At 39.0% G+C, this 19,222-nt stretch overlaps 1 protein-coding gene across 1 annotated transcript in view; it reads right to left on the minus strand.

Moving 5' to 3' along the window:
• Positions 1 to 19,222, minus strand: part of SPIDR (scaffold protein involved in DNA repair) — a 198,756-nt gene that overhangs the window by 20,713 nt on the left and 158,821 nt on the right. The window contains exon 11 of the mRNA XM_072330289.1: positions 7,415 to 7,573. Within this exon, the coding sequence (XP_072186390.1) occupies positions 7,415 to 7,573 (159 nt within the window). The remainder of the gene's footprint in view (positions 1 to 7,414; positions 7,574 to 19,222) is intronic.

Here is a 19,222-nt window from a genome sequence, read left to right on the forward strand (position 1 = left end):
TAATCAGTTTTAGTGTTCTACTTTATTTTTATTATTCAATATGCTTAAAAGACATTCTCTTAGATTTTGCTTGCTAAACTGTGGTACGTCTTTTCTATGTATCCATAAATGCAAACAGACTGTTATGTACCCAGACAGCAATCAGAACATTTTAAAGGCTTCACAAGACTGAGAAAATGAAAACTCTGCTTGCAGCATGTGAAGGAATTAATCCTGACCTATTAACAACCCATCTTAAACTTCCTGATAGTTGCACTGCTTGCTGGAGAGTGACTGATACTAACAAAACAGCGTTTACTTTTCCATCCAATAACTCTTGCCATAGATGATGACTGTGATGCCCGGTACATAAGTTGCTTTCTTTTGCTCACCTAACTAACTTCCTTAGTTTTACAGCTCAGTAGATAACAGAAGACACCTTCTACTAGCCATTCTCACTTGTTCTGCCCTTCACTGCTAAGTCCAATGGATACATTCATATGTGCACACAAACATATATGTTTGCCCTATGATTTCTGATAGAAAAAAAACATACAAGTTACAGAGTAGTATGTAAGTACTAGTAAGTGTAGTATCCTTGTAGTTATATTAAGAGACCTGGTAAATGACAAATCTGTACCTACAGTCTCGATATATCCCCAGTCCTGTGGACATGACATACTATAAGTTATACTGAAAAAATCAAACAACTTAAAACTTGGAATTTTCAGAGCAGTATTTCACTGGTTTTCTGTTTCTTAAGTTATTCCCAAGCAGTTCCAGTGTCAAACAATACTCTCATCTGAACTGAGCAGATTTTGTTTGGTTCTCTCACAAGCATGAAGTTTCATCCACAGTTCTGGTCCAGAAGCTGTGCATGTGATGTGCCTGATTCAATTTTCAAACAGTGCAGCCACACAGCTATGATTTTTTATCATAAAGCAGCTTACAGTTTGGGGATTTTTCCATTTTAATAACAATACCACAGATTTAGAGGAAAAAGACAGAAAAGAAACACCAAAGATGACAGAGAAGGAAAACAATGCCTCTAACTAGGAAAGAAGAAAGACTGAGTAGAGGAGAGGAAGAAAATAGGAGCCTCCTCCAACATCTTCCACAGCTTTGACTTAGCATTTCTCTGTTTCCTCCTCTGTTTCTCTTCCAATTTTAATCTGAAGGCGAACAGTTTTCTTCCAGCATTATTATTCCTGCAGACTCCATGTTAAGAACTCAAAAATGAAGCAACTCCTAGCCCTCTATGAAACTTCACTCAACATTAGAAAGAAATTCACTAAAAATTGCATAGGGTGCACGACCCTGAACTACCAAGAGACAAGCAATCCAAACATAAAGCTGATGCTGCAAGCCACCTTTCCATCTGATTTATCAACTAAGATCTGACAGTACACAACCTATGCAACACTGTGTTTTCTCAGACTTCCGTCTGAGAATAAGCAACAAAAAAGTAAGGTAAAAAACTGGACCAGCATCTCAGTTAAAATACAGATATATTAAATTGCTTTGTTGACAAAATTATTTACATACTTTAATAACTATCTTCTGTAATACATTAGAAATTACCCACGCTATATTAGAACAATAAAATTCTAATATAAAACTTTTCATACACTATGAATATGCCTGTTTCACCCTGCAGTGTTGGTTACTGAACAGACTCACGATGGAAGTACTGAATATGCAAAGCAGCAGTCACTGCTTGTTAAAGAGCACAAAACCACAGAAAAAAACCTGAGTTTCTCATGCATAAACAGTCATTAAAATAATAATATATATACATTAAAAACTTTAATGTAATTACTTAAATTACGCTCTAAGTGGAACTCAGCTTTTAACCACAGCAATTACTGAAGTGTTTCAGGACCTCAAAACCTCAGAGACATGGGTGGCTTTTTCAGATGGCAGTCTCTTTGGAAGAGGGAAAACCAAAGGAAGGAAGTTATGACTTCCTTGCTCTGTGGAGAAGTCTTACTATTACATTTCCTGTCAACGTCTACCAGTTGAAACACTTTGTTTTTTAACAGTTAGCAATGGTCCTACACTCGTAAGTGTAAAGCAGAATAGAAGTATACAGTATACAGTCACAGAATCCCAAGGGTTGGAAGAGACCTCCAGAGATCATCGAGTCCACACCTCCTGTTAAAGCAGGTACCCCACAATAGGTCACACAGGTAGGTCCAGATGAGTCTTGAATATCTCCATAGAAGGAGACTCCACTAACTTCTCTGGGCAACCTGTTCCAGTGCTCCGCTATCCTTACTGTAAAGAAGTTCTTCTGCATGTTTGCATGGAACTTCCAGTGTTCAGATTTTAGGCCATTGCTCCTTGCTCAATCACTGTGTGCTACCAAGAAGAACTTGGCCTCATCCATTTGCCACCCATCTCTCTTTAGATATTTATAAACATTAACTAGATCCACCCCCTCCGTCTTCTTTTCCCCAGGCTGAACAAACCCAGGTTGCTCAGCCTTTCCTCACACAGGAGATGTTCGAGGCCCTTTATCACCTTTGTGGCCCTTTGCTGGACTCCTTCTAGGAGATCCCTGCCTTTTTTGGACTGGGGAGCCCAGCACTGGGCACAGTAGTCCAAATATGGCCTATCAGGGTTGAGTAGAGGGGTAGGATCACCTCTCGACCTGCTGGCCATGCTCTTGTTACTGCACACCAGGATACCATTGGCCTTCTTTTCAAAAGGGCACACTGCTGGCTCATGGCCAATCTGTTGTCCACAAGAACATCCCAGTCCTTCTCTGCAGAGGTCTCTTCCAGCAGGTCATCCCCTAACCTGTACTGATGCGTGCGGTTATTCCTCCTAAGGTACAAGACTTGCTCTTGTTGAACCTAACCAGGTTCCTCCCTCCCCAACACCCCAGTGTGTCCAGTTCTCACTAAAAGGTGGCACAACCTTCAGGTGTGTCAGCCACTCCTCCCAGCTTTGAATCATCAACAAACTTGCTAAGGGTGGACTCCATCCCTTCATCCAGGTCATCGATGAAGATGTTGAACAAGACCTGACCCACTACCGACCCCGGTGCCAAACTCCTTGCTGAAGTCAAGGTACACAACAGACACTATTCTCCCCCCATCTACCCAGCAAGTAGGAGAAAAAAGAGAAAGAGAGAAAGAGAGAAAGAGAGAAAGAGAGAAAGAGAGAAAGAGAGAAAGAGAGAAAGAGAGAAAGAAAGAAAGAAAGAAAGAAAGAAAGAAAGAAAGAAAGAAAGAAAGAAAGAAAGAAAGAAAGAAAGAAAGAAAGAAAGAAAGAAAGAAAGAAAGAAAGAAAGAAAGAAAGAAAGAAAGAAAGAAAGAAAGAAAGAAAGAAAGAAAGAAAGAAAGAAAGAAAGAAAGAAAGAAAGAAAGAAAGAAAGAAAGAAAGAAAGAAAGAAAGAAAGAAAGAAAGAAAGAAAGAAAGAAGAGGAAAAACATGATTGGTACAGAGCAGAGAATTATGAGACTGAAATAATAGAAAAAAGAAAAAAAGAGAGGGAAAAAAAAAGAAAATGGTGACTAGTACTACAGATTGGGATTAATCACAGAATCATTGAGTGGTTTGGTCTGGAACCTAGCTCCAACCTCCAAATGTGGGTAGGGACACCTCCCATTAGACCAGGATGCCCAAAGCCCCAAACAATTTATTGCATGCTGCACTCAGAAATATCTGCACTGGCGGAAGTGACACACTGTCGTTGTTGCCACTACTAAAACATGCCATCCACCACTCACTGCACTCACATCCATTGTTTGGTCCCATAAACATTCAGTAAGCACCAACAAATGTCAGTGAGTGCCATTTTTCCCTCATAGAGGAGTTCAGTTCCACACCTTTGCTTCATACGCCCTCCCACATCAGACATCATTGCATCAGACTACCTCTCTCCTGCCATCTGCCACGTGGCAACAAAATGTAATGGAATATTGGTAGAAAGGCTGGAGCTCTATGGCCATACCACCAACATCCATCTTTGACATTGTGGGCCATTATAATAAAAAAGTAGGAGGCAATACTTTCAGAGAAGTCCTTGTATGTGTAGATTTTAGCAATATCCGTGCAACATTCTTATCTTTTTTCTTTTTCTTTTTTAACTTTTTCATCACTTTTTTAATCTAGGGACAAAATTGGCACTGACACCCTGTGTTAATCACATATTACATTAAAGCATTTTCCCTCTTTCCTTTTTGAAATGAAATGGTATAGTTGTATAGCTGGATATAAACTCTTCATCTTTCAATCTCGTTAAAAAGCATTAGGAGAAGAATATAGTATGTCTGCTATACTAGGGAGTAAAACAAGTCAGTGCTTGGCAAACCAGGTGAAAGTTCACAGATGATCAAAACACAAAATATAATTCCATTTGGAACTCTGGTCAAGGCAAATAACATAAAGGTAATATACATATATACATTATATATATATATTTACTGGTAAAGACAAATATCTAACTACAAAGTTTATTCTAGTTCATTGAAATCAGTTTATGGTAGGAAGCAGCAGATTATGCCAATTTATAGTTTATTTCTTCTTGAAACATTTTAGCAAGTGCTCAGTCCCTGTATCTATTTAGTTACTGGTTATACTAGACATGCTGAAACAAACGGGATCTATCAAAATAGGAAGGTTACATATTAGTTGAAACGTATCCATTTATCTGGTATTTCTGTCTCTAGCAGTACACCATAGAACTCTTACCTCCTCTTTCTCAAGGGGCTATTTTTATACAGTTGATATATGATATATTGATATGTGAGTGGGAGGACAAGAGATAGGATATACACCACTAGGGTTCAAAAATCACCAGTGGCAGATCAGTAAACACCTGGCTGTATAAGTTCTTACCCCACTTTTGCTTTGGAACACAAAGGTTTTCCTATTGGGAAGAGAAAAGGGTTTGGTTCCTCTGGTCCACCTCACAGTACAGGTCTATCTCAAAAACCATGGCAGGTTTACAGCCAGGTTATTGTCTAGACACAAAATATCCTTTATTATAGATTTTTAGTCATTGAAATGCGAAATCGGTTCACAATAGTGATTTTAAAATTGTATTTACTGAAATTATGTTAAATAGTACTTTAAATTAAATACTTGATGATGAGGAAGAATGATGGCCTGGAACATACTTCGACAGTAACAGTATTCCATTGATTAAAAACCTTGAGAACTTCTACTGTCTGATAAATGAAAATCTCTTTTGTCTAACTGAATGACGAAGGAAGCACCCTGTCTCCATAAGAGAGATTAAAGTACATGTGACTGTGGGACAACAGGCACATGTGGGATCTTATTAGCCATTCTTGGCTTTCTTCAAATCATGCGCTACAAAGGCAAAAAAAGAAGTTGTCTTTTCTCTCATATTTCCTACATTTTATTCCCTTTTATCCATTTTAAAAGTCACTGTCAAACTCCAGGAAACAAACAGTTTAAGAGCCATCTCCATCCAAACAATAATTGGTGTTCTGGAAGGGGGAAAAGAAATAGCAAATGTCTTTCTTGCAGGGCAGACCACAGAGTTGTTCTTCACTTGTGTTCTACAAGCCAAGGTTGGGAACTTTACAGGCATATCCCATCATGTGCTCAGATATGCCACTGGCTCTTGAAACACATTTATCCAGTGGCAACGAGTTCTACAGCCCAATTACACTCTGCATGAATAAGTACTCCCTCATATTCATTTCAGCTATGGCTTTACTGTGGTTTCCATCACACCTAGATTGACACAAAACATGTCCCGACACTTAAAAGTAATAGCAAGTTATAAAACAGAACTTAAGCTAAAACAATTAAGAAAGAAAGAACAACAATCCCCCCACCCACCCAACTTGTACACTGAAATCACGTTTAACCACCGCACTGTCCCTGAAGCTACACTGGCCATTTTCTTTTCATGTTTTCTAGCAGGGTTACCACCAGCACAGCTCCAGCTGAGCCACCAGCATTTCCAGCAGTGTGTTTTCTAATCATCCTCAGAATAGCCAGAAGTAAGTTGCTGCTGCTTTGAAAGAGAATTTACATTAGAAGAAGTCTGTCTCTTATTAGCTAGGCTGAGTACTGGAAACACCAGCAGCCAGTTGTAAAACTTCATTTGTATCCAGAATTCCAAAGCCATTATTTAATTTGTTTGGAAAAAAAAAAAAAAGTAACTTCGGGAAAAAAAAAAAAAAGAAAAAAAAAAAGCCAACAAAATAATTAAATAAGAAGACGTGTTTGTTATTAAAGATCCATAAAAATGCAAGTAGGCTTGAAATCCAAAGGATCTGAACATTAACATTGCAAGAACTTAAAAAGAAAAGCATACTGAATAGGGCTGGCCAGCAAGCAACAATTCAATTTTGCTGAACATTTGAAGGCTTTGAAATTTGTTTTTGTTCCAATGTGAAACAAAAATGAGACTTTCTGAAAGTTTTCATGAAATGAAAAAGAGAGAGAGAGAGTATTCACTCCCTCTGGACATGAAAAAAAATCTTCCCAGTAAAATTGTCTCCAAAATAGATAAAGTTTCTGTGAAACTTTCTGGTTTTGATGAAACAGCATTTTTTCAACAGGAAAAAAGTGTCAGATGAAATATTATAGCCATTCTAATTCCAAAGGCTTATCGAGATAGGATGTTTTTACCAGAATAAATTATGTTGAGAGTTAACCCAATCTAGTAATATTTACATAGCTCCCCATGTGGATACCATATCACTTCCCACTTACAGACATTCTGAAAGATAACTCTGTAAGATCTACTTAAAGTGGTGTTGTTTTTTCATCTGATGATGTATTTAAAACATTTTATTTTAAGAAAGTAAAAGGAATCAAAGAATTAGCAAAATGAAGGGGGTACCATGACATCAATTTATTAATTAGTTGTGGGGATTTTTCTCTAAGCCTGTGGATGCTCTTATTCCAAAATAAGAATGGTTTTATCGTTTGAGAGGGTTTTTCAGTGTTTGGTTTGTTTGTTTTGGTTTTGATTTTCTTTTAGAGACACTTAAACTGTGCTTCCAAAAATGTATAGGCTCTACTGAACAACACTTGCTTGAAACTTCAACTCAGACTAAAAACAGAAAAACAGAAAGACAACCACATTGTAATAAGCAGCTTTGCAAAGAAGAGAGACAAACTAACATTTTTAAGTCTTTGAATCTACTGAAGAGGAAGAAACTTCATATTTTCAGAACCACTGAATAAGGTAATTCTTCTAAATTCTGTTCTCTGCTAAGTGTGTTTTTGTGAGTCAGCTTATTTATGCTGATTTGGGAGCATGGTTGGCTCAAGTGCAATTGGATCCAGCTGATGCCTACTTGATGCCCTAAAAATGGCAATGAGGATATTTAATTGAACAAAGAATGATTCAATTGTTCCAAAGAACACTGACCACATAAACAATTAAATGGAAGATCACCTCTGCCTGCTCAACACAATCTCCTCAAACTGTTCTCACCTTCCTCTTGTGGTTCTCTGCAAAATTTTCATTCCAGCTAAATGGCAGAATTTTCCTTCCCATCTCTTGCAGTACTGCTCAATGTCTTCTGCTGAATCCAGACACTGCAGCTGTACTTCACTGAACATGCCATAGGCATCCTGGACAAGGAGGCATAACCTGTAAAACATTCCTCTGTTACTCATTTATTCTTTTTCATAACAAAATGAACAAACTTACAAACTTATCCTCTACAGTATCTGAAGAAATCCTACCGAATATTAAATACTAGTACTAGTACCAGTAAATGAAGCCAACATCATCAAAGGATATGAGGATGCTAGATAATTAAATGTCAATTTTATCACATTTTGAAATAACAACATGAAACTAGAGATTAGTAAATTCAATATTGGGTATGAAAAAGCCCAGAGGGACTATTTTAAGGAGGCAATTAAAAAAAAACAGCTAAACAAACAATTTGATTCAAGTAATCCATGGAACCAGAGCTAGGAACTACAGCTTAACCAACTTCCTGCAATTTCAAGAAGATATTACCATCATAGCAGCTAAGGCAAAATTCAGGGGGTGTCACACATTTAGACAGACAAAAATGCACTTCACAAGGTTGAGCACCTGAGATGAGTCACAGTGATAGCTCGAGTCATGGAGGAAGGAGAACGCTGTCTACAAGGTGGGATTAACTGCCCCCCAGAAGAGACAGGTAAACATGGAAACTTTTCAAACAGCAACAAGAAATAGCTTTGAGGGTAGCACACACGTCTTTCTTCATTTCTAAATAAAACTCAGGAGAATAGTAGGCAGCAGAATTCCAGGGCAATCTGCTTGAGTAGAGGACCAGAAGACTTCCAGAAGGCCTTTCCAACCTCAACCATTCTGTGATTCTGTGATTCAGTTCATTTCAAAAGTTGATGCCAAAACTACCTTCCCCAGAGAAGCACCACTGTTCATAACAAGCCAACCCCAAATGCTTTTGCAGAACACCATATAATTTGCTATAGGCATCCCAAAAGCATCCAACAGTAGTCAATACATCTCTGAAAAACTTATTTCAAATGAAATGAGCTCCTACGCTTCTGTCAGAAATCTTACATTTTCTTAGTAGGGAGATTTAGGCACGCAAAAGACCATTAATTATGGTCTCCTTGTTCATTACGAACTATTTCTATATTTTACAGAGGATACAACTTTCTGAAGCCTTTTAGAGATTAGCAGATGCTCAAGCATAAGCTAAAGGTTTTAATTTTTTAAATGCATGTGCTGGTTTTGAGGACGAGAGAGTGGTAGGACTGAGCACAAATGAAGGCCCCATATTTTCTTTGTATCTGTAACTCTAAGGGTCACGAAAAACAGAACCTTCACCAGACAAAGCAAAGCAACCTTAGGTACAATTCCTCCATAGCCTGGCAACATTGGGATGTCTTTCACAGCCACGGAATGCTGCCTCTACCTTGAGCAATGACAAACAAGAAGAAAATAAATGCTGTTGTGAAGCATGGGCTGGAAGGATATGGCATGAGTGATGCTCCCAGCTTAGACAAGCGTGTGACTGGCCTAATACAAAACTGTTACCTTCCTTAGCTTCATTTTCTCCATAAAACACTCAGTGAGATCCCTGTGGATTGGTATCACACAATCATCTCGAACTCAACAAAACAAAGACTGTTATGCTATGACCATGACAGCACAGAAGCAGAGCAACCACTGTTGCTTGCCATGTTAGGGCCTTGCAGTCACTTACAGTTCTGTCAAGCTTTAACTGATTGGACTGAAACTTCTTTTGCTGTTGTTTTGTTTGGAAAAACAAAGCTAATGCACTCTAGACTTTTCTGAAAAAAAAATAATTAAAAAAAAAATGAAACAGTTTTGTTTATACTAACAAAATATTCAGTGACTCTTAATCGTGAAAAATCAGGCCTTCACATCTTGGATTGAGCGAGTGCCAACCAAGCTAGTGTCTTATATCCAATCAGTTCAGCAGCCTGTTCACTGATCACTGGAATCTGTCCTGTCTTCAGTGAGACATAACTGAACACAAGTAGGCCTCAGACTAGCTGGCACCATGCTCATATTAAGTCCTCTGGGATACATTAATTGCCCAAATAAAATTAACTCAGTTGGTGCCAAATATATCAAGCCACTGAAAGTGCATTTCCCTCATCCTTTAAAGCCAAGCAAAGAGATGGTTGTTCTCAGACATGGAAATCTCAACTTCCCAGGTTCCAGCCTGTGTGTTTCCAACCCTTCATGGTGACAACTTAAATGGCTGGGACAGGAGATGGATCTAACAAAAAATAAATAAATAAATAAATAAATAAATAAATATAAAAATACTGTAGTCTAATAATAAAGTCAAACAGCAACAATGTATAATAATACATAATAATCATTATAATCATCCTCTGATCAGCTCCCTGACAATGAACTCACTGAAACTAAACTACAAGTTGCATGGAGTACTACTTCTAGATGAGGATGCATTCCAGGCAGCATGAGGGGCTGAAGCTCCCACTCTAGCTGCCTAGTGTATGCAGCACAATGTCTAAGGTTGTATCATGGGGGAGTGGTCATCAGATGACCAAGCTTGATATACAGAAGTAGAGGAAGAACTACATAACTTGATGCTCACATCACTAATGTGCCCATTCATACTAGAACATGGTCATGAGTATTGGTGTAATGAAAAAAATAACAAAACAGAGCAGCAGATCCTGTTGCCCTAGACTCAAAACAATTTATTGTATTAGGATCACACATGTAAACAGACACTTTATATACTACTACACTCACTTTAACAGCATCCAAAGTTTGACATGATTTCTCTACAGTATAAATCTAAAACAAAATTAATATATCCACTCATCTGGAAGACACAATTTCAGAAATAACCTTGAAATCCCTGAGGTTTAGTCTGAAAGATGAGGAACATCCCAGACTAAGTCTACAAGTGGAACTTCACAAACAAATGTTCAGTGCTTCAGAACTGTTCAGAACTCTTCAGAAAACAGTACAAAAGGAAATAATGATGAAAACTTGAAATATTCTCAACCTCATTTGATGTATCTCATTCTGATGAGCTAGATAACACTACAGGTACTCAAATGAATAATTACTGATTTTTCTTTTTAATGGCTACACTAGAATCACCTGGATCCCACAACATTCAGTGATGGATTTGGAGAACCATTCTCACATTCTATGAAACAGGTTCTGTTCTCATTGTTCTGCTCTTATTATGATATAGTCCATCTGCCTACAATGGCTGAAGGTACATGGCTTTATTTCCTCACAAGCATTGTTTTTTTTATAGGTTGTTCTCATATTACTTGTAGAGAAGTGGATTTGTAATATTTTCTCATGTTACACTGTTGCTCCCATATTGCAGTTCTTGCAAATTAAGTTTTAGCAGCAAGCCTAACTATGATTATGGAACAGTCTGTCCCATGATTTTTGCTCCCTTTGAAGCTCACTGCCAGGATGAAAACTTACATCTAACTTACAAGACAAGCCACAAATTCAAACTGAATATTTGACCCCAGGAATTAAACACGTATATTTTGTGCATAATTATTCAAAATTCTTTTTCCATAAAGTGCAGCATTTGTACTGGATCAGTTAATCTGTGCGAACATACCTTTACCAATGGCTCGATGGCAAGTGTGGTACTGAATTGTTAGAATAAAGGAGAATATTGCCCTTTTTGATCAGAGGTGCTCATGCAGGTAGGAAATTAAGGCCATCCTCATTTCTGAGACAACACGATGAAATCCTACGTAAGACGTGGATTTAAAATACAGCTTGGGAATCGTGTTTTTTTCATGCAAAAGAGTAGATAATTCATTCGTCCAGGAGCAAAGGGTGGCAGGAAAACCAGTAGAGGAGTGAATGCAGACTAAGGAAAAGGTGAAATATGACTCACTGGTTATAACAAAGGGGGTGAAGATAGGGAATGATAAGAAAGTGGGGCAGAAATTAGCCTTTTTTTTTTTTTTAAGCAATGACACAATAAGTCTCATGCAAAAGCTTGGGAAAATTCTGTTAATTTGCTGATAGCCTGGAGCAAAGATTAGGGGCTGGGGGAAGACAAGACTGATTACTCTGCATTATTTTTATGACGGTGCTAATATTCAGCACAAAATGGCTCCCAGTAGAAATCTGGAGAGGATTACAGGATTACATCGCCATGCCATTCTCCTAGTTAATAACTCTTTCTGGGTACTGAGAGCAAGTTTTTGTTTTGGGGTTGTTTTTTTGTGTTGCTTTCTTTTATTTGTTTCCACATGAAAAATCATATCTGTGCACACTGCTGCCTTGTATCAGGCAGGTAACTTTCCAGAGAGGTCAGAATGACCAAAAGTCTTCTTAAGCTTTGGTGTTTTCCAGCCTCCTCAGTAGTTAGTAGAAAAGAATAAGAAAAAAGATTACCTGAAGTGATGACACAAGCAAGGAGGCCAAAACTGACTGATGGTACAGGGACTGCATTTACTAAGGTGCGTTTGCAAAGTTTTGTGAAAACAAACAGCAAACATTTGTCATCAATAGATTTGAACTAACAAGTAACTCCTTTGCCCTAGGACAGGAAGACGGCCATATGGACCATACCAGCCTTCTGTGCATGGCTAAGCTATGAAGTCCAGGTGAAGGAGCATGACCAGCAGACAAATGCAATGACGAATGCAGTGATCAGAAGGGACTTGTTTTGATGGAAAGAGAGGAAAGAATCAGGGAAATGTCTGAAAATGAACTGCATTCAGCTCTGATTTTTGCTCAGTCTTTATCTTAACCACCCCAGAGACAGTTGTTGCTTCTTTTCTTTGTGTGTCAGAAGGACTTATCTCTGAGGTGCGGTCCTTGTAGAGGCATAAAGCGCACATAAACAAAACTCCCCTCTCTCTTAATCACCAGAGGCACGACACTACCTACACAACTCCAATCCAGCAACTTGTCTGGTCAAGTCTCAAGGTGGAGCTGGTTAACTCCTGCTAATATGGCTCAGATTCAAACTGTAACCTGCAGGACACCACCCTGTAGGGATTTGATGTATTCCTACCTTACACAGACTTTGAACACCTGTATTACCTCTGAAAAATCAAAGCTCAGGACGCTGACCTAAATACACAGGATAGCTGCCTATTTCCCTCATCCTCCATATCACCAGAGGGATTTTCCTATTAAAAGCCCCAGATTCACTGGATCCGATCCTAAACTGCTACATGTTCCCTTTCAAAAGGTATGAACCTGCCACAGCCTTCCTTGTTCTCTGAAGATTCAGGGTGCTGTGTTCCAAAATCCATGCCATTCGCTGTCACTAAACAAAAGCTCCAAGGAGCTGCAATAACTGTGGATTGAATGAAGGGGAGTTGGACTAGGTGGCCTTCAGAGGTCCCTTCCAACTCTAAGGATTCTATGATGCAAATAAAAATGTATGATAATGATGACTAGCCTTTCTATACACAGGTCACAAAGGTATAAAAGAAAACATAAGCATCACTATTTCCAATTTATAAGGGCCCAAAGACTTTTGATCCAAGTACAGACATTTCCAGCACCTAAGCTGGTGCTCTGGTTTGAAACACTTGAGGTAATCAAAATGAAAATTGGAGGTTTAAAATAACCGAGAAGCAGTTTATGATCAATTTTTACTAGACATTTATGGAAACACCAGGAAGAAAACAGGAGAGGGTTCAAGAATTTGGATCTGGCAGAGAAGGAACAGAGCACACAGCTACCACTGGACACACAAGTTCTCCAGCTAGAGATAGACTACCTTTAAAAATGGATTGGTGGGAACTGCACATGCAAGAGGAAAATAAGCAAGTCTTATCTCAGCATCTAAAATAGAAAATATGTAGCAGAGGCCTCCTCAGTCTCAGGAAAGGAATCTTTTCTTTGCAGATGGTTCTCAACGTGACCTTAAAAGAATACTTATACACCACCCTTTGCAAATCACTCGCTACAGTAACTATACCAGACCCACCATTTTGTATTTTCCTTGGTTTTAATTCCATTTTTATATGTATGTCAAAAATAAAACGTAAAAAAACAAGAAACAGCACGAGAGGGTAGAAAGTAACAGTTGCTTATTTTTATTCACTTCTTTGAGTAGTCATTTGCTTCAATACAGACTGGAAAATCAAATGTAACTTCCACAAACTCTTTCAGGAATCTCCACCTGCTGACTGCTTTCTCCATTTCTTCATTCGGGTTAATTCTTCCACCTACTGTTTTCTCTCCAGAGCCTGAAGAAGCACGCACCTTCCATTGTGAGCCACTTCTGTGGGAAACTGCATTCACACGTAGGAAGAGCCCTGCATGAGCCAAGCATAACAGCACACCTGCCTTTTTAATGCAGAACATGCACATTCTGAATGGAGCTCCACACTGCAGTTTTTTGACTCAAAATGTGGAACATGCACTGCTGACAAATTCTCACAGATGGATGCAAAACAAAATCAGACAGGTTTTGATACGTGCAATGATGACCACGGCTTCACAATTGATGGTTTTTCAGCATAACCCTGCTCTGCCACAAAGTTCTCCTATGGCACCAAATGAACTTCTTAAACTTCCCATCACACACTGTCTCTAAGTGCACTTTCAAATCCTTAAGCCATTGATCTGTCTTATCTGCAAGCAAAATTTTACTTTTAGAAGTAAACAAAGCATTTAAAGTGATAAAATGGCATTCCCACCATCCACTTACATGCAATATGAAGCCTAGGATATAACTTCAAACAGTTATAGAGCTGTAATTGACAAATGTTTTCAATATCACATCAAAGCTTCAGTTATGCCAGATTCATAAATGAATATCAAAGTTTCGCTATATCAATAGCTTTAATCCAAAGTTACTATACAGCAATGGTTGGCTTGGAAGACAGGAAGCTGAAGAAAAATAGAATGTGGGAATACAAGAAGGTCTGTACAGAGCAGCAGCTGTGGAGCAAGATAAACAGCATGAGAACCAAGGACGCCTCTAGAAGTGAGAACAACTCGCAGCTCTGATTGGACAAATGCCCGCATGAATGGTTGAAGAGTGTTTGTGGAATGCTCTGTTGACATGTAAAGGTGGATAGGAAAGTTGTAGGGGTGAATGGGAAAGCTAGAACAAGAAAACTTGTGAAGGTACATAAGTGATGTGAGAACTTGTAATAAACGATTTGGATCGTTCACGTCTGAGTGCGTGCATCACACGCTGCAACAGATGCCTCAGTACTGGCTAAAAAAAATGTATAACAGTTCAACCACAGCAAACCAGTAAGGCCTCTCCCACTCCAGATCCCCCCCACATCTTTCCCTTACAACACTAAACTGCACATAATTTATGGTCCTTCTGCTAAAATGCATTCCATAGAGTTTGTTACGCAAATAAAAACTGATTGTCCCAGCTTGTTTCAGACTCATATGCTCTAAATTGTAGTAGCTTTAAAAATAAAAAGGAAATGATGCACACACATTCCCCAGGTTCCTCAGTGTCCCCAGTACCACTAATTCGGTATCATTTCAGAGGGGAAAAAGATTTTCCCATATGACTTACTTATTAAGAGAAAAACATACATTTCAGAAACTTACAGGCTCCAGTGAAAACTTCAAATCTCTGTTATGGATGATCTCCAGAAGAAAAGTCATGTTCCATATATTACGTGTAATTACCATACAGCCATTTACAGTACTTATCTATGAATCTGAGGAGGAGTTCTTTGTTTGTTCTTTTTTTAATCTTAAGACTTAGTAATTACAGTTTTGGCATCCAAGAATTCCAACAGTCAGTGAGGTGATGCCAAAAGATCTCCTGCAAGGTGCTCAGCACCCTCATTTCCAAGAATATCAGCATCCAGATGCTGATCCTGGCAACACTTCACATAATCTTTGCCATACTGCATTTCCTCCACACTTCAGTTTCTTATATGTAAAAATGAGAATAAAAGTTCTGTCCTCAAAGGGTGACTGAAAAACTATAACTGAGGAATAGGACAGTGTCTAGGATGATAGGTCCAAAATGTTTATATGCTAGATCTCACTTGAGCTGTGGGAGGAGGCTATCTGTTTATCTATGTCTGTACAGATTTGTAGTGGACTTGCAACCCATGTCTTCCAAGCTAAGGGGAGGATTACAGATTATAGAGAACTACAAAATCCTGCTGCAAAACCCACGGTGAGTGCTTTACACAATTACAGCATCTGGAATGAAGCAAGAAGATTGCAGCAGCAGTAAATCGGGATTCACCTGATTTACTTCTAAACCACACAGATGGAACCTTAGAAGACTTCAGCAAAAAATAAATAAACAAGAAAAGGAAAAATAATGCATTAAATAATAAAAAAAGGAAAAAAGGAAAACTAACATAAATTTTAAGAAAGAACAGCCCATCCCAGAAGGCACAGAACATCCCAAAATACATTCTTGGTAGCACAGCATTACACACATGCTTCCACAGTGCGTGTGAAAGGTAAATGGAATACAATAACACTGCAGGATTTCTTTCAGAGCTGCATCTGTATTCAATGAGACATTCTGCTGTTTCAGTGCCACATCATCCCACTGAAACAGCACAGAAAGATAACATTCACCCAAAAAAGCAGAAGAGCGAGTGCAAAGAAGAAAAGCAGAAATGAAATCCTGTTGGGGCACCTGCTGTGGCAGAAAAGCAACTTTCTAGTGTTCCTTGAGGGGTCTGCCGTTCCTGTTTTGCTCTCACGTTGTTTTCCTTTCCTCTCGCTTCCTGTCTGCATTTCCTAGGTGTGCTTTTAAAAGAGGGAGAGGGAACGTGTTTGTGTGTGTGTATTATGTTTACAAGAGTTATGGTAGCAGTTCTCAGCAGTCCACCGAGAATTCTAGGAACTGGCCCCTACTATTTTATTCTGGGTCAATGTCAGCTCATGTCAGGCAGGAAAGATCACACAGGACAGCTTGCTCCATCACACAGTCCTGGACGGAGGCCTCAATGGGAGAGGGAAAGCAGGCAAGCTGCGAGTGGGCGGAGTGCCTTCCCAGCACTCTACCAACCACTGCACAAGGAATTATGATAAACACCACTCTGGAAACCAGATACAACAGTACATTGTGTTCTTCTTCTGAAAAACAACCAGACTTCTACTCACTTTAAGTAAACAGTTAATCCTGTTTATCTTTCTCTTTTTCTTGATGAGTTGTTAACAGAACAATCTCTTCTGCAAGGCAAGTAAGAAGTTTGTCCCTTAAATTCATACTGATTTTCTCTTCCTTTGAGAAAATATGTATATATATATCAATTCAATACATAAGCTTTCTACTATCGGCAAACAGCGTGGAATAACAATCTTTCTTGGCTTGAACTGACTTAACAAAGCAACGCCAAAACTGAATGAAACCTTTCCCTCACTTACATATTTTATTTTGGAAAACTAAAGTCCCAAACAGAGCGTTCTGTTCATCTCGTTTAACTCTTCCTTTTCTGGCAAGAACAAGGAAAACCAATTAATGAATCAATAAATCAGGACGTGTGCTGTCCTTGCAGCCTGAGCAAACTGAGGGCTGTATGCAGCGATCAGCTGCTAAATAGGGTTGGGGGGTTCTCAGGTTTTCCTCGTGAGTGGAAAGAAAAAATAAAAGAGGAGTCAGAGTAATTGCCTGCAAATGAAGCAATAAAGCTTTTTGTTTTGTTTTGCTTTTTTTTCCCCCCAGAATATCTGCTCACTGTGCGAATACATCATAGCCTCGACTTTCAATATTAAGGGTGACTAATTAGGAAAGCAGATGAAAGTGATTATCTTGTTTTGTTGGAATCCCCACACTGTACCTATTAACTACTTCTTACTGGGAATCTAGCCGGGTCCCCTGAAAGCTACCACCTTTTCCAAGGGGAATTCTAATTTTTAGAACTTAGGAATTTAAATAGTTCTGAAAGTCAATAATGAAAGGGTGCTTAACATCTCCGGTCAGTAAAAGCCTGTTGATGTAGCTATTTATATTCATAAAAATACACGATTTGCAAAACTGAAAAAGGAGAAGGAAAATATTCCCGTTTTATTTTCACCTGTCTTGCACTCTCCGGGGTCTGATCCCCTGCGGTTTCTGCGCAACCCATGTCATGCAGTGCAAAAAGGTAAATTCAGGTCTGGGAAAGTGAAAAAATAAAAGCCTGTTTTTTCACATTTTTTGAATATTTTAAATGTAAAACTTTTCTAGTTTTTATGCTTTTTTTTTTTTTTTTCTTCCCCCCTTGAGATCTCAATTTATTTTATGCTTTTTTCTTTCTTTCTTTCTTTTTGTGGAGGTGGGTGGGGTTTCTTTGTTTGTTTGTTTTTAACACTTTTGTAACAAGTGCTGAATTTGCTCAGCCCTCAGGAGCTAAGTGACAGAACAGGTCTCCAAAGTGACAGAACCAGCCAAAACAGAGCCATTTCCCATTACAGAATCTGAACTCCGGAGGCAGACAGCAACAGGACAGGGCCAGAAACTGAGCTCAACAAAGCCCTGAGGAGCACCCTGGGGCCTATGCCCCCAAATCCAGCACACAGCCCATTGCAGCCTTCAGCCAAGAATGGAGATGCCAGCACTGGGAGGCTGGGGTTGCTACTGAACACTTCATATTGCTCCAAGTGCACCCTGTGTTTCACCCCCTTCCTCCCACCGCTGCACTTGGCTTGGGGAAAGCACAGTTGCTCTCTGATGATCATGGCTTTTACCCATGAAAATTATCCTCAACCTGAGGCAGGACCACAACGCTACAATGGATCCAACTCAGGCCAAGGTGCTCCAGCTCTGAGCAGGGCAGTTCATAGCAGCAGGACTATGGAGGAGAAGAAATATGTGTTGATGAAACCTGTCTTCGAGGAAGCCACAGAAAAACACAGTGCTCTCTGCTTGTTAGAGAATCTCCTGTGAACAGGAGAAACAAACAGTACATCTAAATCATTAGTTGCAATCCCCTTATGGAAGAGGACTCTCTTTGACCCCACACTGACTAGCCCCCACCATGGCATATTTAAGGAGGGAATGCACCAGCCAAGAGGAATGTGGACAAGAGGCAAATCAATGGGAGATCATTAGGAGGTGAAGCAAAAGCAGGAAGGAAACTGAGAACGTGAAGAAAACAAAGATCAGTAGGATATCTATGACATTACCTCTTTCCTACTTTCCTTCTTATACACCACTGATCTCCATTTCTCTGGCAGTAAGAGATGAGGAGAATACAGCAGTCTGAAGCAACATCACTATAATCCCACAGACGCCCTGTAAGGATTACTTGATTGAGCATTTTTCACAGATATGTTTGACATTTTTTGATCAAAAATCAAGGACACAACAAGCACTGCTGATAGAGAAGTGCAAATGTCAACAGTTTTCTAATTTGGAAGTAGAAATTAACTTTGTTAGCCTTCTAGCTTCCATTAGAGCTTTTCAAAATGAGAAATCTCCTTTTCCATCAAAGGTTGAGTAAGGCTTTATGGATTATTTCTAAATAAGCAGCATGTTTGGGCCATTATTCAAATCTCACCCAAGTTGCTATTTTTCCAATGATTTCAATGAGCTTCATTTCATGCTGCGTAGGAGGTGAAGAAAACCCGAACAGCACCAGTCACATCCCTCCACCTTGATGTCATCCAATCATTTATGCAAATTCCATGTTTATCTCCTAAAAGCTACCCGAACTGAATGCCAATTCAAACACTGGAATAATTTTATTAATGCCACATTTCCAATTTCCTATGATCTCAAAGAATCTCTTTGATCAGGATCAGAACTTGCAGCACAGCACAAAACATGAATCTGAAGTCCCATATGCTAGCTTTGATTGGGCATCTTAAGACAGGAATAGAGAATCT

This window comes from Excalfactoria chinensis, chromosome 2, assembly GCF_039878825.1.
Source record: "Excalfactoria chinensis isolate bCotChi1 chromosome 2, bCotChi1.hap2, whole genome shotgun sequence".
NCBI lineage: Eukaryota > Metazoa > Chordata > Aves > Galliformes > Phasianidae > Excalfactoria > Excalfactoria chinensis.